The sequence below is a fragment of the Lissotriton vulgaris genome, chromosome 3_1 (assembly GCF_964263255.1).
Source record: "Lissotriton vulgaris chromosome 3_1, aLisVul1.2, whole genome shotgun sequence".
Lineage (NCBI taxonomy): Eukaryota > Metazoa > Chordata > Amphibia > Caudata > Salamandridae > Lissotriton > Lissotriton vulgaris.
In genome coordinates this window covers 1,222,601,070-1,222,628,439 of record NC_141689.1, presented here as the reverse complement: position 1 = coordinate 1,222,628,439, position 27,370 = coordinate 1,222,601,070, and the positions used below count along the sequence as shown (strand labels likewise).

The following is a 27,370-nucleotide window of genomic DNA, read 5'->3' as shown; positions in this document are numbered from 1 at the left end:
CCGGCGTAGGAGATGATGTTGAGGTCATGCTGTCTGGCGACGTGGGCGAGGGGTGCCATGCAGATGTTAAACAGCACTGGGCTTAGGGAAGAGCCTTGGGGTACGCCGCAGATGATCTCGGTGGCGGTGGAGTGGAAGGGTGGGAGGCGGACGCACTGAGTTCTGCCGGAGAGGAAGGATGTGGTCCAGTCCAGGGCCTCTCTTAGATCCCGGCGCTGTGTAGTCGTGTTCATAGTGTGTGGTGGCAGACCGTGTCGAAGGCGGCTGACAGGTCCAGGAGGATGAGGGCTGCTGTTTCCCAGTTGTCGAGCAGGGTCCTGATGTCGTTGGTGGTGACGATGAGGGCGGTTTCGGTGCAGTGGTTGCTGCGGAAACTGGACTGGGATGGGTCCAGGATGGTGTGGTCCTCGAGGTAGCGGGTCAGTTGTTTGTTGATGATTTTCTCGGTGACCTTCGCTAGAACGGGAGCAGGGAGATGGGACGGAAGTTCTTGAGGTCCTTGGGGTCCGCCTTGGGCTTCTTGAGTACGGCGTTGATCTTGGCATGCTTCCAGCTCTCCGGGAAGGTTGCTGTCTTGAAGGAGATGTTGATAGCTTTCCGGAGATGGGGAGCGATGATTGTGCTGGCTTTGTTGAAGACGTGGTGTGGGCATGGGTCAGACGGGGATCCGGAATGGACGGAGTTCATGATCTTGACGGTGTCATCGTCGTTGATGTTGGACCAGGCAATCAGGCGGCTGGTGGTCGCGGGGTGGAGGTCTCGGTGGTTGGCGGGGGAGTCGTGGCGTTGAAGCGGTCATGGATGTCAGCGATCTTGCAGTGGAAGAAGGTGGCAAGTTAGTCGCACAGGTGCTGCGAAGGGGGAATGTCGTTGGTGTTGGAGCTGGGGTTGGAAAGTTCCCTCACGATGCTGAAGAGCACGTTGCTATCCAGGCGGTCCTTGAAAGCGGTCCTTTTGGCGGTTCTGATGAGTTGATGGTGTCTGCGGGTGGCATTCTTGAGGGCTGTGTATTTGCCTGGTGATAGTGCGCGGAGCCAGTTCTCCAATTTCCGGCATGTACGCTTGGAGGCCTGGAGGTCTTCAGTGAACCTGGTGGCTTTCTTGCTGGTGTGGCTGTTGGAGGATGTCTTTAGCGGAGCGAGACTGTTGGTGCAGTCGTCGATCCACTGTCGGAGGTTGAGGGCGGCGGTGTTGGGTTCGGTGGGGTCGGCTGGTGGGCTTTGGGCGAGGGTGGTGACTAGCTGCTCTTTGGTGACTTTGCCCCAGCAGCGAAGAGGCATCTGTTGGGTGCCGTGTTGTGTAGTGGGCTTCCTGAAGGTGAAATGAACGCAGCGGTGGTCGGTCCTGTGAGGTTCGGTGGTGTGGTTTGCTTGCGGAGAAGATGGGGTCAAGTGTGTGACCGGGGGCGTGGGTGGGTATTGTCACAAGCTGTCTGAGCGCATAATGTTCAAGACCTCTTATCTATTAACAACTTCAACAGAACTGGTCTGATGGACCGCTTTTGGATCCCTCTAACGTGGGGCAGGGGAGGAAAAGGGCAATATATCTTCAACAACCTGAACCTGAAGTTGCACACAAGAAGGTCTCACATTTTCCCATTTTATGTTTGGATTCCTAAAGCAACATTTTCAATCTGAACTTAACATTAAGGATCTGATATCACACAAGAAGATTTTGGCTAATAAGTTGTTCCTCGCTAAAGGGAAATGTGTGCACAATGTGGAATAAACAAAAAAGACTAAGTATTGCCTCCACTCTCTGAATTAAACCAGATTCTAAACGGTAGTATGCACCAAGGTCAGAATTTCCTGCTCATTCCATCTTGTTTGAGATATGAATAAGTCAGGAATAAACTCTTGACTCCACACAAGCCACCATATTTTGTATATTGTAGTTACTGACTTTAGTCAACAGGGGCATGCCAAAAACAAGGTCCAACTGGATCCTAGCACTTAACGGGATCAACCTAAGCTTCAAACCTAAGAGCCTGGATGGGGGTGTATCCTGACATAGCCATCACTGATCTCATTAACTAGTTATGTATCATTTGTGAAGGTAAAGAGGGAGCCATCCCCCAAAACCAAGCTGCCATAAAGCTGTGCAAATAGGTGCATACTTGCACATACAAATACATTTGGTGAGGCTAGAAACCCCAAAAGTAAAAAATAAATAAAACAAAACCTATTGAATAACTTGAGACACTGGGGAAATGTGCTTATTCTACTCACCCCCTTTGTTCTATTTCGCAGAATTATTATTCCAAGATGACAATATTTGTAGACTATATCAACCTTCTGTATGGACCATGACTCACTTTCGTGCCACCAAAAACAATAACTTACGTTTTTGAGAGGTTGCCTTTGTAGGTATTTGAACAACAAAAGCAGTGTCATTCGCATAACGACGGACATCATAAGACCCAAGCCTACAGGGTGTCTGCTCTCTATTTCTCAGTCAGCATAACTAAGTCCGTAATATGTAAATAAAGAAACAATAATGGATCTAAGTAGCAGGTCCGGCATACCCTTAACTTGTTTGTCTGTGATCAACTGGTTCTACGAAATTCCAAACACTTCAAGAGCTACTTGCATAAATTATTTAAACCTAAGTCAAAACTCATCTGTTCTTGCTTTTATTCACTAACGTTGCCCACAACAATGACCTATGAATAGAAACAAAAGCCTGGGCAAGATCCAAAAAGGAGACAAATAGCCTGCCACCCTCGTTTAACTTATTTTATTTATAGTCAACATCAGGCGGTAGTCTACTGTTAAAAACCATAAAGTTATTTTCTCAACTTTGTAAACATCATATTTGAAATGTGTAAATAGATGAGGAGTCTATAGGACATGGTGTATTTTTCCTCTATGGGCATGATAACCAATGTATTCTTGCTACACAATTATTGCTCGGGTCAAAATCAGAAATATCTCAGGCCACCATTCCGGCACCACTCCCCTTGCTAAGCGCCGACTTCGGCCCATTAGGTCAGTGCTGCAAACTGTCCCTCTTTGCTTTTGGAAAGGATTGCCCTACCATGCTGATTACCTCTGCTTGCAGGGTCACAATCCCTATTCTCTGCCACGTCTTTACATCGCAGATTTTACAACGCATACCACTAACAAGCATTTACATTTACTCACATAAGAAACGCATTCACCACGCATTCCACTACCACTCATACTTCGGGCAATAACCACGCCTCACACCAAGATGGGGTAAAAGGCCGCTTTATTGGACAGGTAGGCAGAATAATAAATGCATACATATTATATACAGAACATTTCCTAAACTAACACCCCAAAACCCTAAGCCCTAACCCCCCCAACCACTGTTTCCCCCCTCGTACCTCCTAAACCTCCTTCCCAAAGTGCCTAACTCGGTCTCCTGCCTACCTCTTGGCTCCAACTTCTCTCCCCTGTTTCCCTCTGCCGAAACCTAATCCTAATGCCCCCAACCGCTTCCTGCCTGTCTTGCTTTCCTACAAATCTGCCACCAGGAAAAACCCTATCACAGGCGTTTTTATTTTCCTGTCCCCCCCCCCCCCGAAAAATCTGTCATTGGAGGAACCTAATGCGTAAACAGGTGGAAAAAACACTGTCGCCAAACAGGATAAACTTTATTAAATGAGAAATAGTAAATACTATTTACATCTGAAAAACGTTAAAACCGCTGTCGCTGTAACAGGTATATCACATTAAAGGCCCTTGTCTGACTTCAGAAGAAAAACCCCATAACCAATAAATCGAAAATGTCCAATGAAAATCAACAATTTTTTTTAACATATTCCATGAAAAAAGGTGAAAGGGGAAGATATGCGAAAAGGAGGGACGGATACAGAGATTAGAGAAATTGACAACAAGGAATGTAGGGGTAAGAGGAGATCAAATACATTAAAACAGTTGCAATATGGATAAACTTAAACAATGAAAACAGGCCCCCTGTCGCTATAACAGTGCCCAAACTTTAACACCATGGATTAATGTGTAAAATACCAGCGAGCATGTCTTTAATATTCAACAAATAAACGTTGTTGCCCATAAAGGACAGGTGAACCCCGTCATGCCTGAAAAAATGGAAATCAACTGAATTCACTTCTTCATGTACAAGCCAAAAAATTCTATTGAGAAAACAGAAACGCTGTAATTCTCGGTTCACCTTCCTACGGCTCTTTCCACCGCCGTGTAGCTATCTGCCCCTCTCCAAATTCTCTGCGGCATGAGCGCTGTTAAGATAAGTTGTGATTTTGGCCATGTTTTCATAAAAAGTTCTAAGTCATTTTTCATCTCTATTAACAAACCCAACCCCGAAATTTTAACAAAGTCGTTCTCCCCCAAATGCAACAAAAGAATGTCTGGCCTTCTTTTTTGATGAAATTCACCCATTAATGGTAACAACTGACCCCATTTCATGCCGCTTTGACCTCGCCACTGAGAGAGCCACTGCTTCTGAAGAGAATCCCAAATTTCTCCTATAATGCCTCTTATCGCCTTGTGTGGCCGCCCATTTAATAAATGAATGGCCAATGAGCCACACCTGCTTGCAAGATGACCTCAAACCTGAAAAGAAATAACAATTACATTCTTGAACTCAATTTACATGCTCCAACTTTCTAACATAACGTAAAAAACAATCTCCCCAATTATTTTGATGTCCCACACAGAAAAATCCCACTGGGCCACTTCAGAAGCTGCCTCAATACGAAAAGAATGTGTACCAAAATATTGAGGGTTCATACCAATTACCTTCAAAGCCTTTCTAAGGATTGCTAACAATTGTGGCGCTGTAAAGTGAGACCCATTAATGTGTGAAAAACAAACAGAGACACAGCGCCACCAACACTCAAAAATAAAGACCAGGCCTGCAAAGGACACAGAGAACCACCTATAGCCTGCAAAGTAACAGTAGCACCCTTGCCCGTTTGGTCAGTCTTGATTGTTCTAGAAAAATTTCAATGTAGGAAACAAATCTTGAAACATTGGAAGTCTTCAAATCGCCTAGAATACCTGTACCTAAAAGTTCCAACACCCTAAAAGTTCCAAAAAAGAGCCAAACCATGCATAAGTTAATCAACTGGAATTCAAATTCAGAGAAACAAATATCTGGAAGAACTGTAAGAATCCTAGCTAACAGAAGTAGGGATATGGGCTCCCTATGACGTGACACCCCCTTCCTTGCCTTAGCTCAGCCCTGTAATAAACGTTTACCCATCTCACCTGCTGAAGGCTCGTATCCCCAGAATGACTTCCCATTAAATGCAATTCCTGCCAATTTACCAGCAATAGTGGTTGGGGAAATGTTCAGCATAATGAAATTTACTACGTCAGCTCTACGCTGCTGTAAACCCAATCTCTTACAAATTCTAAAAGTAGCACCTGAACCTAAAAATTCCAGCCAAGCTCTTCTGTAAGCCAATTTAGTGCTGTGTGCTAGAGAGTTCTCGACGAGCTGATAAGCGGTCAAATCCCCAAACTCCATAGCTTGCTGGGAATGGGAGTCCTTCGCAAATCCGCTCCGGGCGCCAAACCACGGAATCTCTCCCACTAAAAACGAGATAGAGCATCCGCAATGTCATTAGATATGCCTGTGATGTGTTTTGCCTTGAAGACAATGTTACATTTTAAACAACCTAACATGAAAAGCTGCAACAATCAGTTTGTCTTTTGCCTTCTGGCCATTCACTAGATCCTCTACGGTCTTGTTATCCACATTGAATAAAACTGTTTTATTAGCCAAATTGGGGCCCCATTCTTTGAGTGCCACAATGAGTGGAAAAAATTACAAAAATGCTATGCTCTTCTTCTGGGCAACCCAATGTTCAGGCCATCTCTCTGCACACCACTTACCATTCCAAAAAAGGCCAAAACCATGAGCACCAGATGCATCAGAAAAAAGCTCTAATTGCCAAACAAAATCATCGCCCAGGGACCATAGAGATATGCCATTGAAATCTGCCAAAAAAGTGGACCAAACTTCAAAATCAGCTCGCATATGGCTGTCACCCTAAGCCTATGATGAGGAAGTTGTAAACCAGACATAAAAAAACCCAACCTCCTGCAAAAGGTCCTACCAGCATGAACTACTTTGCAAGCAAAATTTAGATGACCCAGCAAAGATTGAGCCTCCACCAACGTCAGCTTCTTCCTAGAGTGTGCATGTACTAATAGGCTTGTAATTTACAAAACCTTCTTTTTAGGCAGTCAGACCTGCACTGTAGTAGTGTCAAAATCTATGCCCAAATACGTAAGGCAACAACATGGGCCCTCAGTTTTATCCTCTGCTAAAGGGACTCCTAGTGTCTCTGCCAAATTTTTTAATTCATGCAAAGCGGCTGCGCATTGTTGTGAATTGGCTGCACCCAAGAAAAGAAAATCATTCAAATAATGTGTAACGCCTGTGTGACCTATGCGGAATGAAAAACACCACTGCAAAAAAAGAACTAAAAGCTTCAAACAATTTGCATGATATGGCACAACCCATAGGAAGAGTCTTATCAATGTAGTAGTGACCTTCAGTAAAGATTCCTAGCAACGAAAAGTCCGAGGGATGAAAAGGTAACAGCCTGAAAGCGGATTTAATATCACACTTCGCCAACTGTGACCCCGCACCTATGTCTTTTATCATAAGTAAAGCAGAATCCACTGACTCAAATTGCACAGTGGAGTCCTCCTTTGCAATTAAATCATTAATCGAAAAACCTGGCGGCCATGACAAATGCTGAATCATTCTGTATTCTCCGTCAGCCTTCTTTGGTACCATCCCAACTGGAGAAATAATTAAATTACCATTGATAACTTTATTTCGGTCAGACGACCATAAAAGTACAAGTAAAATTCATACAAAAACACAGATCATTAAAATCATAAATAGTAGACAAGTCAGTATTAGACATAAAAATTGATTAAACTCATAGTTATCAAGAACTGGGAAGTATAAAACTCATAATTAATCACAGGTATTATACAAAGCTTTTCCTTCTGCTCCACATGACAAATAAAAAGCGAGATACGGCGAAAACAATAGGGGGACGAGTATCATACATTAAAACCCTGCAAGCCGGAGTGCAGTGTCTAAACCGGAGGTTCCTGCATAATGGGATCAGACAACATTTCCTTATAATTTCATAAGCTGGGCAAAAAAGCATAACATGCGAAACATCTTCTCATTTTTAATTACATGGCGGGCAGCCTACTGTTTCCGATTTTGCCCATTTACAAGTAAATGCCCTGACTTGGGCATAGTTACTACTATGAAGTCTAATTAAAATATTCAAGAGATAGGGCGGGAGACCCAAGTCTGCTAAAACTTTCCACAGCATTTCCCTTGGAACAAGGTCGAAAGCGGCCCGCAGGTCAACGAAAACAAGATAGAGGCTGCCACACTCCACTCTTGCCGTTTTCCAAAATAAAACCTGCAGCCGGAATATTTGGTCCAAAGTTGAAATGCCTGACCTGAACCCGGCCTGGAGTGTAGTCAGTATCTCATTTTCCTCCATCCACCCCTGGATCCTATCTAAGATGACCCTGCCCATTAGTTTTTGTGTTGTATCTATAAGGCTAAAGGGCCTATAGTTGGATGGATTTAGCAGGCAACCTTTCTTGTAAATGGGAACGATCTCAGCTCCAAGCCAAGTACCTGGCGGGTCAGTCCCCATAAGGATCGCACTGAATAGGAAAACCAAATATGGTGCCCATATTTTAGGTTGGGAGCGAAATAAATCCCCAGGCAATTTGTCTAGGCCAAGGGCCTTGTTAGGGAGTAGTCTTGCTATTGCAGACTCAACCTCCTTCAAGGTAATGACATCGGACCATTCAAGATGGCACTCATCCCCAACATCCAGGGAGTCCTGCCGCTGTTCGCCGTCCGAGGTCCCCACCAATCGATGCTCAAGGCGGGGGCCTGAGGCGGCCAACAGAGGAGATACCAGCGCTTCCCCCATAACCAAGTCTGTCACCCCCACTAATCTATGCTCCTGGAAGGGTTCGAAGCCTGGAAGGGGTGTGGTTTTCAGCTCTGAGTTAGCATACAGTGCTCCAAAGTGTGATTCCCACACTGAGGGTGCTATATTCGGGGCTAGAGCCGGGCCTCCCCCACTCACACCGGAGCTGACAACGGACCAGAACGACTTAGAGTCCCTGCTTGAAAGTGCGGATCTGAGTTCCTCCCACCTATTCTCCTCCCATTCCTTCTTTCCTCTAGTAATTGCCTTTTTATAGAGTAGTCGTGATTTCTTGATACCTGTTCTATCTTTGGCTTTAATTGCTGAGTGGAGGTCTTTTTTTGCTTTCCTGCAAGGAGCATCGTACCAGGGATGCGTCCTGGCCCGGTGGGATTTTTTCCCTCCCACAGGGCAAAACACATCCGCAAGCCCAACGACCAGCTGCTTATGGATTTCCACGGCTCTACCCTGAGAACCTACACCCCCCATTTCAGAAATCAGCGGTATGGCTATCTGGTATATTTCAGCAAGTTTGCTGGGCGAGGCCTGAAGATGAGGCCATTTAACCCTGCGCCTGTTATTAGCTATCATAAGAGGCAGGATTCCACCGTTGGATTCGGGAGCTGGATTTGTTAACCCAAAACTCCCAGGTTTAAGTGTTAAAACAAGGGCATTATGGTCGCTATCTTGTCTTTGGTGGACCCTAAATTCCAGCAGCCTATCCCAGTGTCTAGCTTCCATCATTATATAGTCAATGATGGAAGTTTGCTCTGATCTGTTGAACGTAACTGACCCCGGTCTGTCAGGCTCCAACCTCCCATTACACACCCGCAAAGACGTTGTAAGGGAGAATGATTTAATTTGTAGGACCAGTGGGGTCCACGCTCTGGCAAGAGGGATCTGCGGGTCAGGAACATGCCAAAACTGGTCCTCATCCTCCTGTTCACCCATATCTGCACTCACGAGGGGCTCGAACTGACAATTATAATCTCCCCCAACCACTAGGGCAACCGAAGGGTCAAGTTTAGTTTAGTTTAGTTTATGGCATTTGTTAAGCGCTTGGTTGCACAGAGAACAGTGCGTCCCCGCGCTGACAACCCTACCTACATCTCTTCAGCCGAGCTCATAGAGGCTGGACACAGGGGCAGGGGTGAACTATGCTGAGATTATCCTGGGAAAAAGATGGGTTTTCAGCCTCTGTCTGAACCTGGTTTCAGAGGGCTCCATCCTCAGTTCGATAGGTAGGTTATTCCAGTTGTTGCTGGCATGGTGTCTGAAAGAGCGTCCTCCCATCCTTGCTCTATGTATCCGAGGCACCACTAATTGCATGCTACCCATCGACCTCAAAGGACGTGTAGGGCGATATACTGGAAGCAAGTCCTGAAGATATGGAGGTGCTTTTTTGTGAGCTATACGGTGGGTGATGCACATGGTTTTGAAATTGATTCTTTCCTTTATTGGGAGCCAATAAAGGGAGCGTAATGCATGTTTCCCAGAGGCTCTCCTAGGGAGGTTGAGGACCAGCCTCGCTGCTGCGTTCTGGACGCGTTGAAGCTGAGTTAGGCCCTTTTTACTAAGTCCACATAGGAGGGAGTTCCCATAATCTAACTGGGAGGTGACCAAGGTGTGTACCATGGTTTTTCTGGAGCTAGGGGGCAATAGGTCCAGGATTTTCCTTAGGACCTTCAGAAGTCTGTAGCATTTTCCCGCGACCTTACCCACATGATTGGTGTAGGCAAGATTAGAGTCCAGAAGAAAGCCAAGGTTCTTAACTGTGTCCACTGGGACCGGGACAGAGCCCAGTTCAGTGGGCCACCAGGCAGAGGTCCAGATGGATGGACGTGGACCTACAATAAGAACTTCCGTCTTGTTACCATTAAGGCGGAGACAGTTTTGTTTCATCCAGCCGTCGAGAGCCACAAGGCAAGCCGAGAAATTCTCAGCATCCACAACTGGATCACGGGACAGATTGATCACCAGTTGTGTGTCATCTGCATATGAGACTATTGCCACACCATATGACTCCACCAGTTTGGCGAGGGGCTCCATGTACAGATTGAATAATGTAGGGCTCAAAATAGAGCCCTGGGGAACCCCTTGCCTGAGACATCTTACACTGGATTTGCATGGTGGGCAATGCACTTGAAATCTTCTGTTTTTAAGAAAGGATACCAGCCACTCATGAGCAGGTCCGGTTATACCCTTTTCCCTCAGTCGGTCCAGTAGTACGGGATGTGATACGGTATCAAACGCCGCACTTAAGTCCAATAGGACTAGTGCGGCCGTGTGACCTTCATCCGCCTTGCTCCGCAGCAATTCTGTTGATAGGAGGAGGGCAGTCTCAGTCGAGTGTTTCGCTCTGAAACCCGATTGAGACGTGTGCAGGAGCAAGTTTTCCTCCATAAAACTTACCAGCTGTCGATTGGCCAGTTTTTCTACTACCTTCGCACAGTAGGGGAGAAGGGAGATAGGTCTTAGGTTGTCGAGTTGCGCTATGCTTATGTGGGCTTTCTTTTTTATTGGGACGACTTGGGCCAGTTTCCAGCTGTCCGGAACTAGACATTCATCGAAGAAAAGCGCGGCCATATTGCCTATATGCTTCGCCACCTGGGGAAGATGACTTCGGAGAATTCTCGCTGGTACCGCGTCTAGGGGAGAGCCCGAGTGGATGTCCAATAGGATGTTGATAAACTCCTCAGTTTGGGGAACCGCAAATTTCCTGAGTTCTTTTTTGACCATATTACCGCGGTTAGGGTCGTGCAAGTTAGTAGCCTCTGAATTAGTCTGGAATGAAGCATAGATCTTTTCTACCTTCCCTATAAAAAAGTCTGCGATCTCGTTGCATGACTCGGTCGTGGGTGGGACTTCCCCTGAGCTCGTGGGAGGAGTGGAGAGTTCCTTCAGGATCATAAAGAGCTCTTTCGATGTATTCTCTGCACAGTCTATCCTGTTGTTATAGAACTCTCTTTTAGATTTCCTGATCTGGCTGTGGTAGACTCTGAGTTCGCTCTTATAGGCTTCGCGTAGTGAGGGGGCGTAATCCACTCTCCATCTACGCTCCAAGGTTTTGCATTTGGTTTTAGCGGCGCGTAGCTCAGCGGTGAACCACGGAGCGGATTTCGTGCTCCTTGCCATGGGTTTGTGAGTCCAAGGGGCTACATTGTCCAGCGCACCATGAACCCATTCTTCATACATCTTGTATGCCTCCACCAAATTGTCACTATGCTTTGGGGGGTCCTGTTCAAGGGCTTGACGGAAGGCCTCGTGACTGAATTTCCTCCAGTCCCTGCGTCTAATAGCGGGAGGTTTCTGTAAGGGCCCCCTGTTGGGCAGTTTTCTGAATTGAAATGGTATCAGATAATGATCAGACCATAGGATCTTAATCGGAGCAGAGACCCTTATATCGTCCCAGTTAGTAAAAATAGGGTCTAATAGATGTCCTGCTTGATGGGTGGCTCTATTGTCAGCTAAATCAAACATAAGAGCTCTGAGTTCGTTGATTAAGGAAACGGCCTCTCTGCAGTAGACATCCTCTAAGTGCACGTTGAGGTCTCCTACAATCATGAATTTATTATGGCGTAAGGCCGATTGCGTTAGAATATCCAGGAGGCTTTCAATGAACGCAGTTGCCACACCCGGGGGACGATATATAAGGTAGCCCTTAATGGTACAGTTGGGGTTGACCGTGATAGAGAAGAGTCCTGATTCACATTTACTAATGGGAGTTGGTTCAAGAGAGACTGGTAGGTCGCTTTTGTGAATAATAGCTATCCCCCCCCCTCTTTGGTCCCCTCTATTGATGTGAAGAATATCGAAGCCGGGAGGAAGGGCCTCTACTATATCAGGGATGGATTGTTCATCCAGCCATGTCTCGGTCAAGAAGACCAAGTCGGGTTTGTCGTCAGTCAGTAGGTCGTAGATATTCAGGCTATGTTTTTTCATTGAGCGTCAGTTCAGTAATACGGCAGATAGTACCTTACACCCTCATTACTCGTTGCTTGGTCTCTGCGGATAGTATGGCCGCAGCCCACACAATTCAGGGGCCATTGTTCCACCTGCAGCTTGTGATAGCATTCCGGCGGCAGCCTCCTGCGCAGCTGAAGTAATGCCTGCCTCGTATATGTTATATTCCCATGTTGGTCTGAGATAGTTTGGACAGGGGGACGGGGCCTGGGCCGCGGACGGGCGCAGACGGGCTTGCCTTAGGCGCGCCTTCGGCGCGCAAACGGCGCTCCCGCTGCGCTCGTCCGCTGCGCTTGCGAGGGTGGCACATTTGGGGAGGGAGTGGGCGTGGCCAGAGAGATGGGCGTGGCCTCGCGAAGCAGCGATGGCGGCCCTTTCCCTGTCTATCCCGCGATGCAGCGCTAGCTCCGCTGCTCGTGGGGTGCCCTGATTAGGCTAAAAGGTGCTGTCAACCTCAGGAGAGGAGTAAGTAAGTTTTAAATAATGTAAAACACAAGATACACATTTTTAAAACACGAGTGCAACTAGCCTCCGGCTTCCGCCTCAGAGGTGTAGGGAGAAGTCACCAGCGCTTTCAGCCAGCGCTTAGTTATAGGCGGGGGAGTGGGCGTGGCCAGAGAAATGGGCGTGGCCTCGCGAAGCAGCGATGGCGGCCCTTTCCCCGTCTATCCCGCGATGCAGCGCTAGCTCCGCTGCTCGTGGGGTGCCCTGATTAGGCTAAAAGGTGCTGTCAACCTCAGGAGAGGAGTAAGTAAGTTTTAAATAATGTAAAACACAAGATACAAATTTTTAAAACACGAGTGCAACTAGCCTCCGGCTTCCGCCTCAGAGGTGTAGGGAGAAGTGTCTGGATAAAGTGCTTTAATGCTTCAATTGTATCAGATTCCTGCCCACTCTTAAGTGGCCTTGAATAAATATTTAATATGGCCGCCTGGGGCATGTTTTGAGGGGTTAGAAGTATACACTGGACATCTGGGGAATTAGTTTGTATTTGGACCGCCTGGGCGCCCAGGTGCGTACCCACCCATATTGTTAGGCCAGCCGATGGTCTTCCCCTGCCCCTAGAATGTCGAAGGTAGCAAAACCAGGCGTTACACTCTTCTGCAATGCCCATGTTTCCTGCATCAAGCAGATATCGTGCTTTGCCATGAAGGAGCCCCACTCAGGCAGGGGCAATTTATTTTTCATCCCTGCCACGTTCCAAGACAATATTTTTATACTTCCATCCGCTAGCCCAGTACTAGTTGATCATTTACCCGTGTCTGAATCAGACCCAATTCCACATATTGGAATCCTAGACTCTAGTGTCTTGTCCCTTACCTCACCACTAGACAGCGCCTCATTAGGGGCACAAAACCCCACGTGTTGCAAATTTTCCCCTGATTCCATCCGACCCTTGATGGTCGAATATTGAACTGTTATTAGGTTTTCAGGGATAGTGCTGAAATTGTTGCCTTCCACTGCGACTTACAGTACCTAGGCTACTTGCAGTTTGTGGTATAAAATTCTGCCTCTCAGGGCGTCAATACACCTGTTCCAGTAAACTAAACCGGTTTCTTTGGGGAAATAGTAAGAGGGTATACGGCTCAGAGCCCTCCCAGGTTGTTCTCCCTTGTTGGAATCTATGTGGTGGTTTATTTTGGCCCCCTTCATACTGGACACCTCTACTCTGGCCGATCCTCGTCTAATGAGTGGGATAGAAGTATGACAAGTGAAGTTGAAGAATTTGGGTGTTCGACCAGATTGGTAACCCACTGCAAATGTGTTCTACAGCACGGATGTCCCTAAAATTAATTACAACACAATTTCCTGCAGTAGTTTAGGTCCTAGCATTGGGGGGAGAAGGCCTGTTGGTGTTAAGCCAGTTCATGCATTTATTTTTTAGATCAATATGATCCTCACTTTTTCCCTAGCTTAGGGGAGGAACCCCAGCAAGCACCACAACATATGGTAGAGACTCAGGAGGGAGATCAATGGAGGGCAACTCTTTTGAGGACCCCTTTACTAGGATATTTCTACTAGATTGGGTTTGTTGGTCCAAGTGCTTTATCCCCTCTTCAGAGACCCCCTTCACCACTATATTACTTCCGCGGCCTACTTTTCCATCCCTGGGCAGAGGCAGAAGCAGAACTGTTTCAGTTATAGGATTACCACTAGCCTGAGGGGGTACAGCTGGAATATTGTTACTGACTGGCAGGCTTTTGGGATGAGGGGAAGGTTTAGTGATGCTAGAGGTCGGTCTAATAGCGGGAGTCCCAGCGGCATTATTGCTGGCTCGGCCGGTTCTAGAGTGGAGAGTGACCGTGCTGGTACTAGGGGTCTCTCTAGATGCCTGTTTCCCCGATGGACTAGTAGAATGAACTCTCCCTAGACCTAGGTCGTTAATTGTGGAGACTAATCTATCCAGTCTAGATGACAGAGGTTTAATATGTGTGCCAATAATATGTCCATATGAGCCTGGAAGTCAGCAAGTAAATGAGTAACCCAAACAGGTGCTCCCACAAATGGTAGAGATGGACCATCAACAGCCGGTGTACGATCAAGTATAGGCATGATTCTTTTGGTTGATTTTTTTTGAGGTTTTGATTTTTTCCCTCTAGGACGAAGTTTGGGGACATTTTTTGCTACAGAATGTGGGGGGATTTAGCAACCTCAGGGCTATCAATTACGTCAAGAACAACCTGAGCACAGGGCAGCTCAGCGAAAGAAGACGTAAGAAAAAAGCTAGAGTCAGGGGGATTAACTATAACTGCTGAAAAATCCCCCTCATGCTGCAATGGAGGGACAGCTGGGGTAATTGATAATCGTCTCTATGTATTTTCTATGGCTGTAGCCACAACCCTGATAGTTTTCTGCAGCATCTTGTCAATGGCCGTCAGGCTCGGAAGAGGTTGTGTGTGTCTGATGCCTAGTCATAGGGCGGGAAGTAGCAGACTTAACATTTTTACCCGTATTGCTCATTATAATGAGATAGGAGGGGCAACTCCCACTATACAGTGTTTCTTCCCTACTAAATTCAAGTTCGAACTACACACTGAAAGAAATATTTAAAATAATCAACCCTGTGATCAAGTGAATATACATTAAAACAAAATGTCCAATTGGAGTTGTTGTTAGTACCTTATAGATAGTTCAAACTCCAAGCAGTGATGCAGGTGTTAGGGGGGTAACCCAGCCCGCCTCCTCTGGCCTCTGAAGGCCACAGACAGTCCCGCCCTTGTCCCAGGCTTAACCCGGCGCGAACCGCGCGCGATGCGGGGGTTCAGCTATGATTTATGTGCCTCCGGGCGCAGTGAGGGCGTAGGAGTCTTCCGCCGCTGGGAATGCTTGGGGTTGTAGTTTCCCTATTCCCTGCTCGCCTCGCTACAATGCTGTGAACCGAGGCAGCGGGAGGGGACCAACACGGGCAGGGACAGGGATGAAAAACATGCAGGCAGCAGCCCCAACCTCCAAAGTAAGTGCCCCACGATGTGAAGAGGCAAGGCAAGACCCCAGAGTGTGCGCGGCGGTGGAGAAGATGCTGCTCAGATTTTATTTCATCCCCGCGTTGCTCCTGGGACACTCGTCCCACCAGGAGTTAAAGAGAAGGCAAAAGGCGGCGTTTCAGTCCCACAGAAGGAAAACTCAAGGTGCACCAACAATGTCAGCAGGCTAACCGGCAGAGTCCCCTCTAACTCTGGTATCTTCTCTAGGCAGTTCTATGGTTGAGAGGGCTTTCCGTGCACGGGAACCGCAGAAGACCTCTGAGTAACACGGCAGAACAAGGAGGATTTACAGCATGCAGCAAAGGCACATCTTACATATCACAGAGGCATGAAATGGTGGCTCAGTCGATCCCTCTCCATCCTGTAGTGCCCCTCGCTCCCGTCTCCACCATCCAAGCGCCCTCCAGCAGTCTCACGCCAGACACTCTCCCGCACCCCGCACTATTGTCTGCAGGCAGCGCCGATAGCAGACGTCCGCAGCCCATGCTCAGCAAGGATGCACGGCTTCCCGGCCTCCGGTGCACCTCCCGTAGGGTAGAGGAGGTGACGTCAGGGTCCTCCCACTGTTCACTCACCCCGCAGGACCGGGCCGCTGCCGAAGCCGTCCTTCTTACCAGGCCCTCTCATTGCAGCAGGGTGAAGTCACCGCAGCCCTCGACAGCAGGAATCAAAGGTGAGCGCAGCGCCGCCGGCAAGATAGCAGCGCGGCCCGGCAGCTCACCGATGCAATTAAATTGTCCAAAGGGCATTGATCAAAAGGCCCCACCATCTGGCCTTCGAGAACCTCTGTCAACAGCTTCGCCCTTACTACGTGTGAAAAACTCTGAGCCGATTTCAAATTCTGTGCGAACCTGGGACTTCTTGGGCCTTGATAACCCAACCTGAAACCTTCCCGAAAACCCCAATAAAGCAAATCAGCATCCTGGTTGTCTGGGTATACTTGTAACCACTTACATAATATGTCCACCTTGATGGGTGTAAAAGCCCTTGTTGCCAAACTGTGGTGTAAATCCCCTTCCTCTCCCAGGAAAATTGTTTCCCACTTGTGCCTGTTCTCCAAAGCATTGAGTGACTGCATGTTTACCTCCGCATCTAGAACACTCGTGCTTGTATTTACAGGGGTTCCTAGTGCAATAGCCTTTGTTGAAATTCCAGCAAGCACCGGAAATGGTATTTTGCGGTCTGTTCCATGATCCTCACTCCCCTCCCCCCCACCCCAAGGGTGGGCCTAACCTGAAAGGGCCGATAAGCTACCGCTAAACCACTAGCCGTGTGTAATGATGGAGGCGGTCTTTGAGGAAACATCCACTGAACCCAGAGCTCATTGTCTACCTCCCCCCAAGGTTTGTCTGGCATCAAAGTTAACCTCGCTCTGAACCTCTTAGTCATAAGGAAGCCATGCATAACCCCCAAATTCTTTTGCCGCTTTCCTGATTATGTCAATGTATTTAAAAAGAGAGACTGATCTATCAGCAAATTCCTCGCAATACACACTAGCAAAAATGAGAAAAGCAGATGTCCAAGAATCTATATTAGTAGGGACCCTCGGCCGTCTTGAAAGTTCCCAAGCCTCTTCCTTAGAACCCTCTTTTGCTTGTATTTCTCTATGCAGCAGTTTAAACACGTCAATGAAATCCCCATTCCAGATTTTATCTTTTGTAGCCTTGCTCAAATGTGCACCTAAAGGCATAGCAACTCCCACGTAAGGTAAACGCTTACAAATGGATGCACTTTTAGACTCAGATTCCTTTTTGTTGTCTGCATCCTTTACTGGCAAAGGTGGCAATATGTCAGGTACCGCACCCCCTTGGTTACCATTCTGTGGAGAAACTACATGCATTGCCCCATCCGAACCCCCACCTTTGACCAACTTTATGCGTTTTGCCATCTGAAAATGATGCTCACCTGACGTGTTCAAGGCTGTAGCATCTGCCATGAAACAATGCTTCACCCCTATGTGCTGATTCGGTCAGTGATTCCGTTCTGTATCCTTGACTGACCGGACATTCTGTGGACATGAAAAACTAGACAATGCTTTAGAAGACCCCCCCCCCCCCCCCCGCACCCCCAAAAACAGTTGCCAAAGAAACATCCCTATCATCAGAATCTGACGATTCCCCTTCTTCAAGATAAACATTGCCCTCACTCTGTGGTAAAGCACCTACCACACCTTCCCGTTGTACATTAAAATTTCTACTACTACTACTAGGTAACTCCCCATCCCCTACCCCACCATCGAATTCCCTCCAATGTACAACATTTTTAAAACGCGCAGCTCTCTTGTTCTCCAACGGGGTAGGAAAAGCCTCTGAAACCTTCCTTGTAGTCGGACTTCGGTCGCTGTAGGACGCCTGAAGCCTGTTTAATGAAAATTCACTGCCCTTTGGTAAGCCTGGCAGTGTTGAGCCCTCGTGGGACTGTAAAACGCTTAAATTTGCAGTCTTATACCTGCAGCTGCCTAGTACATTCAGCAACCTACTCCTGTCAGAAATGTCCTGAGGTATCCAGACCCATTCGCCTATCTCCCCTAAGTGAGTGGCACAGGAGCCCTGTTGCCCTAAACTGGAAGGAAGCGTGTCTCTAGAATAATTAACAACATGTCCAGTAATGGCATTAGCCGGCGCAATAAAAGACGCCTTCTCCCTTTGAACTTGCAAGGACTGTTCCTGTGAAGAAATCCGTGAAGAAGCGTCCTGCTCCACCAGGACATTCCCCTGCTCACTGGTTAACATTGGGGATAAACCCCTATCTGTTGCTGCAGTCGGAGAAAAAACAGAATCAATAGTTTTAACTCTGTTAAAAATACCAATGTTTCTTGCACTAGCAGTATTAAATTTAACCAAGCTGGGTATATTTTCACATTGGTCACTAGATAGAGCCCTCTGCGCAGCAGCTATCTTTTTAGCAGTGAGCTGTGTTTGCATTTTGCCTTTCTTTAAAATAACCTTTCTGTTAATTTTGCCAGCGTTTACTGTATGTAAACGTGGTCTTCCTCGCCCTCCTTTCTTAATATGAGTCTCACCAGCAGGCTGAGACCCCAGTGAAGGACTCTGCCTGATCTTAGCATTGCTGGTGGGTACATTTTGTAAACGTGAAAGCTCACCTTGTACTGAATCGTACCCTAGTACAACGCCTCAGCAACGTCGGAGTCCAGGAGAAGGCACTGGAGTGGATCATCTCCTTCCTCGCTGGAAGAACACAGAGTCCGCCTCCCCCATTCAGATCTGAAGCCACCGAAGTCATCTGCGGCGTCCCTCAAGGCTCCTCGCTCAGTCCAACCCTCTTCAACATCTACATGAGCCCCCTCGCAGACATCGCACGCCAGCACAACCTCAACATCATCTCCTACGCCGACGACACCCAGCTGATCCTCTCCCTTACCAACGACCCCGCCACCGCCAGAGCCAACCTTCACGAAGGGATGAAAGAGGTAGCCGAATGGATGAAGAACAGCTGCCTGAAACTGAACTCGGACAAGACGGAAGTCCTCATCCTGGGATCCTCACCCTCCGCCTGGGACGACTCCTGGTGTCCCCCCGCCCTAGGCAGCGCACCCAAACCAACAGACCACGCACGCAACCTGGGCTTCATCCTGGACTCCTCCCTCTCCATGACCAGACAAGTCAACGCCGTCTCCTCGTCGTGCTTCAATATCCTGCGCATGCTACGTAAGATCTTCCGGTGGATCCCCACCGAGACCAGGAAGACGGTCACCCAGGCCCTCGTCACCAGCCGTCTGGACTACGGCAACACCCTCTACGCCGGAACCACCGCCAAACTCCAGAAGAGACTCCAGCGGATCCAGAACGCCTCAGCAAGACTCATCCTGGACATCCCCCGTCGCAGCCACATCTCCGGACACCTGAGAGATCTGCATTGGCTCCCGGTCAACAAGAGAATCCCCTTCCGTCTCCTCACCCACGCACACAAAGCCCTACACAGCCAAGGCCCAGGATACCTCAACAGCCGCCTCAACTTCTACGCTCCCAAACGCCAGCTTCGTTCGACCAGCCACGCCCTCGCCGCCGTCCCCCGCATCCGCAGAGCCACCACAGGGGGACGGTCCTTCTCCTACCTCGCCGCCAAGACATGGAACTCCCTCCCCACCCACCTCCGCCTGACCCAGGACCACCTCGCCTTCAGGAAGCAACTCAAGAACTGATTGTTCGAGCAGTAGCGGATCCCCTCCCCCCCCCCCCCCAGCGCCTTGAGACCCTCTGGGTAAGTAGTGCGCTATATAAATACGATGATTGATTGATTGATTGAAGTTGCCGGTGAGCTTTCACTAGAATGACAGGCAGCTACAGCTGCAGACACGCCTCCTGCTGCCTGACGCGCTTTCTTCTCCAGGCCCACCCACGCTTGAGATAGCGTGCCTGGTATGAGAAGGTCCTCACGTCCTTCAGCAGCCAGAACTCGGAGCGCTTCCCTTACTGCTGCGGAAGCTTGCTCCATGCTGAAAATATGCCACACTTGCTGGTAAAATATTAACAACGGGCCCCTCAGCGCCAAAAAACCTCGAAAACACCATTGCTGCCTTCTGGAATTTACCTGAGGCGCGGACGACGCTCGAGCTGCCCTACCGCCTCGCGCCGCCTGTCCAATCGGCTGACGCTGGCACCCACGAGGAGAAAGGGGCGTACCATGTGCCCGAAAAAATCCCGGGGGAGAACACTCTGCAAGTGTCACCCCCAGAAGCCCATTTACCAGCTTACTGCTTCTGAAAAATCCTGTCACAGTCTAATACTGCCACCTACTGTTAAAAAAATGATACATTAATTGTTAATGCATTTTTAATTGCATTTGTCGTTTACTGGTTTGGAACGATTTGAAAATTTTATATTGGGGGGGGGGGGGGGGGGGTTAGAGACTCCCCAAGCCCCATTTTTGAATTGATGTCAAATGCGTGGTTTTGTCTTGTACAGACTTGCATAAAACTCTGTAATAGTTTGTGGCTATCTTTTATGTACGAACAACAGCTAGTGGGGAAACAACTGGTATATCAAACGCACAGCGAAATTTAAAGTATAACAAGGAAGTCACATGAAACTTTGCTTGTTGAATAACCATAAACTGATTAAGAATTCACTTTTAGAACCAGATTGATTCAACTTGTATATTCATTTGCATTATCATGAATTACATGAAAAATTTAACAAGCTGCAAAGCATTTCTTATGTTACAAAAAAATGTTTACAATATCGTTGTTGAAAAACAATGTTAAATATCACTGTCAATTTGGAGTAATGTTAATCATAAATACATGATATTAGTTACACAACCAAATAATAGATGGAAAAGCCCAATGCATTTCGGGTAGATCTCTTCTTCAGGGGCACTGTGAAAAGAAAACAATAAAAACACAAAAAAAACCAACAATGAACAATGTACCCAGAATTCATATGTGCATAATGTAACCAGTAACACGATATTAACAAGATGCATGCTCGTTCAACGTCCATTAAGCGTGCAACAATATTGAATATTGGTGCCTTATGTATTATCTTAAGGTCAAAGAATTAATATTTTTTTTTAAAAAAAGTGCGTCCAGGAAAGCTACCACCAACTGTGTCTAAAATTAAAGAATTGTAAAAGTCCGTGCAATTATGTACCATGCTAGTGACTCTGTACTACCACCAACTACCTGTCAATAATAAACTCACTGCGTTCTTCAGTTGTGTATGGATTTAGTTCATGGGAAGCCTCAAGGAAAATAAGTATCACTTCACTCTGTGTGTACATAAAGATGAGAATACTTAATAATCTGAATCACTAAGGACACAAGACCTGTAACACCAGTCGATGTTACTAGATTAACAACCGTCAGGTGAAGACTTCCGGAAAAGAGGTACAGCTGTGTTTTTTATTTTTATTTTGTGCTCTTATTGTTTTCTTTTCACAGTGCCTCTGAAGAAGGGATCTACCCGAAATGCATTGGGCTTTTGCATCTATTATTTGGTTGTGTAACTAATATCATGTATTTATGATTAACATTACTCCAAATTGACAGTGATATTTAACATTGTTTTTCAACAACGATATTGTGAAGATTTTTTTTAACATAAGAAATGCTTTGCAGCTTGTTAAATTTTTCAAATTTTTCATGTAATGCATGATAATGCAAATGAATATACAAGTTGAATCAATCTGGTTCTAAAAGTGAATTCTTTATCGGTTTATGGTTATTCAACAAGCAAAGTTTCATGTGACTTCCTTGTTATACTTTAAATTTCGCTGTGCGTTTGGTATACCAGTGGTTTCCCCACTAGCTGTTGTTCATTTATCTGGGCTGGCTGCCCTTCCACCAAACAGCACGCACGCTTAGCAAAACTGTTAAAAGTATCGTTTACCCAGCATTAAATAGGGTGTGCACAGGTAAATCACCTTTTCATTATCTTTTATGTACACCAGAGAAAAAAATAGTCACGTTCTGTCAAAGCCCAGCTCACCTGAGTTTCTGTTCAGTTCTGATGGAGGTTGAAGACAGTCCGACCCCACCCTGAAACTGCTTGTTCCAGCACACTAGTTTTAAAACAGTGCACTAAGAACCAGAAGCTCAACGGAAGGGAGGAAGTGGATAAAATAAAAAAAGAGAGACAACACCGTTCTTGCGTTTCCACTGTAGAAGAGCTGCTAAAATCTGCGGCCCTCTCTGACTTCTGTAGAAATTGGTGCCTAATGAAACATAAACAAAGAACAGATTCGTGCAACCTATCCCTAAATGTGTTCCTGACTAAACCTTAATCTTATTAGAAATTCTCTTCTAAAAGTACCTCTTGGATCCTGGTCTCAAGCTTCCAGGTTTAGAATGTGTTACTGTTCTGGGATGTGCTTTCTATTACTGTAAAACTTCTGTAAAATCAAACGAATATCATTATCAGAATTACCAACGTCTAACATTCACCTTAATATAACTAAAGCCTAAATTCTTAATAGCAAACTCACTTTTCACACATTTCCAGACTTTTTATAAAACAAATACTGTACTCTTACATCAAAATACAGCAGGTAATTTGTGCAAGTCCTTGATTTACTGTTTGCCTTGATGTCAATGGTTTCCTCTGTTCGATTCTTTAAAAAGTTCCATGTAAAACAATGTTTATTTCACAAATTTCCACAAAGTATTCTTGTAACAAAGGGTTTGAACCATAAAGTTCGTGGGAGAGATCTTGTTCCAAATTGTCTTTACATGAATCCAGAAATCGCCGATAAAGTTCTTTCAGGTATTAAAAGGTTTTGCACTTACTTGTTGCTGAAAAGGGATACTGATCAGTCTAACCTTGACCTCTTTCTCTTTTACAGGTCGATTGCAGTGGACAGAAGAGGGGCTGAGGCAAGAAGTAGCCGGAAACCAGAAGAAGGAAGAGCCAGGAGCCGCGCCTGTTGAAGTCAATGAAGGTCTGGAGAGAGCAGGAGTGCCAGCACTGAAGGATCTGTTCTCAGGTAAGTGGGAGGTAGACGAGCACAAGCACTGGGTGAAGCTCAGGGGCTGCCTTTTATAGACAGGGCTGGGTGTGGTTCGAAGAGCTGGGTGTGGTTCGAAGAGCTGGGTGTGGTTCGAAGAACTGGGTGTGGTTCTCACAAGCAGGTGTGCAGAGCTTCAGTTATTATGCTAATGAGTTGAAGTAACACATGGCCTAGGGAGGAGTGTTCTAAATAAGCCTTGGTAAAAACAAGGTCCAATGTTTTCTAAATAGGCCTTGGTAAAAGCAAGGTCCAATGTGCAAACAAGACAGCAATGTCCAAACTTGTGAATACATTGAGCAACATACACAGAAGTCTTAGGGAGGGGCTGAGATAACAAGAAAGGCTTTCAGTAGTATGTTTAAAGAGAGCTATTACAGAGACCACTAGTGCAATGAGAGGGGACATGCTCTTTGCTGTGCACAAACCCTAACACGTTCGCAGCGCAACACATTTATTGTCAGGGATCTAATAGGAAGCACCTGCCAAAATGTGAATGATTATGGGGGGTTCATTCAGTCTGCTTGGTGGCAGTATTGTCTTAATCTGTGTGCAACTCACTTTTCTGGCTACAGTCTTTCATTCGTTAGAATTACCTTCACTTTCCAGCCTTTTTGGTTGTGACAAAAGGCACTGCCAGTTTTCCCAGTTTGTTTGTTGTTTCCCATTTTTGAATTGCCGTCAAATGCGTGGTTTTGTCTTGTGTTGTACAGACTTGCATGCCAACAGTCTTTACAATGTAAACAATGCGTGGTTAATGTAATACGAAGTAAAAACAGTTTCCCGGGCTAGAGGCAATGCAACTGGGTTCAATTAATATGAATGTGGACCTATGGGCTTCTTCTGCATGTCAGGCGGTTATCTTAGGTTACTTGAGAGAAATTTCCTTTTACCTAACTAGTGAAATGGCATCAACTTCAACTAATTGCTGGTCTCACAACTGCTACCCCCACTACTATCAAGCTAATCAAGAGGCGAACTCTAAAAAATGACGTTAAGCTCTAAAAGGGTGTGATGCGCAGAAAATTGGACACTTGCTTTTGCATTCCAGTACCAAAACCTCATGTCCGGAATGGAACCAATAAACAAGTACCTCAATTCCCTCTGCATTACACTGCCTTGAAAAAAAGTCTGTATTTGTTAAACAAGAAATGAGAAGAAAAAATATGAAGTCAACTTTATTAATACAATTTTTGAACTAGTGACAAATACTTTTATTTTTAAAACTGTTTAGTGTCAGTACCAAGTTCAATTAATAGTCAACAGTAGTTCATTCATCCTGTCAAGTGTATTACGGACCATCGGTTGCTGCCATCAGCCAGCCTCTAATAGTGCTTATTGTTAGTAACTCCACCTCTCAGTATCAATACACCCAAACAAATGTACAAAATTTAATTAACACTCATCACATTCTGTAATAGTTTGTGGCTACCTTTTATGTACACCAGAGAAAAAAAATAGTCACGTTCGCAGCGCAACACATTTATTGTCAGGGATCTAATAGGAAGCACCTGCCAAAATGTGAATGATTATGGGGGGTTCATTCAGTCTGCTTGGTGGCAGTATTGTCTTAATCTGGGGGCAACTCCCTTTTCTGCCTACAGTCTTTCATTCGTTAGAATTACCTTCACATTCCAGCCTTTTTGGTTGTGACAAAAGGCACTGCTAGTTTTCCCAGTTTGTTGGTGTCCTCAACAAAATCTTGCCTGCGGGTCAGTCAAACAACCTACCAGCAAGACCTCCCTCGCTCTACCTTGGTGACTAACGCTCAAACTAATCTAGACATCACAACTGCGTTCATAACATGAGGCAGGACTTCTATATACAGTTTATTTTGTGCGGTTTTTAAACCCAAGGAAGCGCTCAAACACACCAGATATGTTCAGCAGAGAAAAGTGATTCCTTTACCTGCATTAACAGCTACGCTGGTGTAATTGGATTGAAAGGAGGCTGTGGAACAGGAAGTAAGGAGCCGGAAGTCCGGCTTAGGCAGATGGGGGCCTGTGAACATTTTCCGTTCCACTTTTTATGGAGGAATTCACTTTAAACCCAGCTTTCCTGAGTGGCCAGTGGAATTTCTAGGCTGTGTGAGGAACTTGAGTTCAAGGCTGCGATACACCACCACCAATGACGGAAAACAGCATTGTTTTAAACAACGTAAAAAGTACAGATTTTTTTGGCGGGGTGGGGTGAAATAACATTGTTGACAAAGGGAAATGGCAGCTCCAAAAGAAACATTTGAAAAGTCAGAGTGCCCCCCTAACGCCCCCCCATAGCTCGGATTAAAAAACATAGAAATACATGTTGGCATTTTCTGTGCACCGTCTATTGCAACGTGATAGGAACTACTGCGCGTGAAGGATGAACGCTCCTGTCGGGCACACTGCGTACACACCTGCAGATCTTCATTTTTAGACGGCCTTAAATTATTATCCCATTAGTTTTGAAATATTATCAACAAGAAAGCCCCCAATCCCTCTCCATTGGTGTGCTGGGTTGTTGCAGCGTTTCAGTAAACACATCTAACCTCAAGTGAACATTAGTAGGTAAGCTGGAGAAAGTTTGGTTGACGTTAACAGGGCACACCCAAAGCTAGCCTCGTCTTCGGATCACAGCTTGAGCTCACTCGGCATCTCCTCCCCTTTCAGACCGGCCAGTAGGTTGTTAGCCGCCAGCACCGACATCTTGTTTCGCGTGGCATAGGTGGCGCTTCCTATATGAGGCAGTATCACTAAATGGATAAAGAATTGGATATAGATAAGGATGTAATAACTTAAAGAACACAACGGCAGCATCAGGCAACAACAGCACACCAAATGCCACCATATTCCCAAAAACTCACCCATACACGAACTACCCTATTTCCTTCAGAAAAACCGCTGCAATGCTCCTGGATTCTTCTATTAATCGCTTCTACAAATCACTGTGGTATCTGCTTAGTTTTCTCATCGTACGCACAGTAGATGGCTGAATGTGCATTAGTGCAGAAAAGGTTCACTGAAGGTTCAGTCCATTCAAGATAGGCTAATTTAATTTGTTTAGTTACAATGTACCGGTCAACCTCTAGAGCAAGGATACAATGCAAAACAACAAAAAATAAACAATGCTCAAATTTACGCAAACACACTTATTATGACGAATTAGGGAATAAATAAGGAAACCATTATTATTCTGTAAACATGTGTTCTTTCTTCAAAGATAGTCTTTTGAGCCACAAGGTGTCCTGTGAATCCTTAGTTGACAATGCGCATAGGCACAGACTCCATGTTAGATGGTTGCACAGTGGGTGACCGTAGTATCGAGAGGTAACAAAGTATGGTGAAACATGCATTGGCAAAGAAAATTAGAAGGTAAGAATAGAAAAAACAACATCTGAAATCAGAGCCGCGCTCTTTCAAGGAGGAGGGTGGGCACATGCGACTCTACAGCACTAAACGTTACTTACAGATGATTACAGGGTAAGGAATATGCTACTTACCAGTATGCATCTGTTCTTGGCATGTAGAGCTGCTGACATTCATATCTGTGCATAGATCGCCGCCTAGTGTTGGGTCTGGATGATTGCACCTTGTTGTCCTGGAAGAGTCTGCGAAGTATCACGAGATAGGTGGCTCCTCCCCTGGACTACAGTGCGCATGGGCATCCTCTCCATCTTCGGATTGTTTTTCGCCATTGTGGCAGAGATGGAGTATAGTACAGTAAGAAGTGTCCATGCAAAAGAGAATGCTACAGCTGTAACAGGCACTGGGGAGGAGGGCGGGCGATATGAATGTCAGCAGCCCTACATGCCAAGAACAGATGCATACTGGTAAGTAGCATATTCCGTTCGAGGCATGTGGGCTGCTGAATTCATATCTGTGCATAGACTGTATAGCAGTATCTCCTCTAGCAGTGGTCACCGGTGCCAGCTGCAGCAGTCTGAAAAAGAGTTTTAAGAACAGCCTGTCCTACAGCAGCTTGCTGTTTGGAATGTACGTCTACACAATGTTTTGTGAAAGTGTGTATGGTAGACCATGTGGCTGCTCTACAGATATCCTCAAGGGGACTATTCCCTAGGAAAGCCATGGATGCCCCCATTTTACGTAAAAGAGTGTGCTCTTGGGGGGACTGTTAAAGTGCGTTTAGCTTTTTGAGAGCATATTTGAATGCATTTAACTATCCATCTGGCTATTCCGGACTTTGATATGGGATTTCCTTTATGTTGTGGTGCGAAAGCAACAAACAACTGTTTTGTTTTTCTGAATGCCTTTGTCCTGTCAACATAATATAGCAGAGCTCTTTTGACATCTAGGGTGTGTAGGGCTCTTTCAGCTACTGACTGTGGATTTTGGAAGAACACTGGCAGTTCTATAGATTGGCTGATGTGGAAATTGGATATGACTTTTGGCATAAACTTAGGGTTTGTTCTAAGTACTACCCTGTTTGCCTGTATTTGCATAAAGGGTTCTTGAATAGTTAGTGCTTGTAGCTCGCTTCTAAGTGAGGTAATAGCAATAAGGAAAGCCACCTTCCATGTGAG

At 46.1% G+C, this 27,370-nt stretch overlaps 1 protein-coding gene across 1 annotated transcript in view; it reads right to left on the bottom strand.

The window, feature by feature from the left end:
* Positions 1 to 24,003: 24,003 nt before the first annotated feature.
* LOC147727678 (glyoxylate reductase/hydroxypyruvate reductase-like) overlaps positions 24,004 to 27,370 on the bottom strand; it is a 108,105-nt gene continuing 104,738 nt past the window's right edge. The window contains exon 9 of the mRNA XM_086961683.1: positions 24,004 to 25,582. Within this exon, the coding sequence (XP_086817809.1) occupies positions 25,461 to 25,582 (122 nt within the window). The 3' untranslated portion in view covers positions 24,004 to 25,460. The remainder of the gene's footprint in view (positions 25,583 to 27,370) is intronic.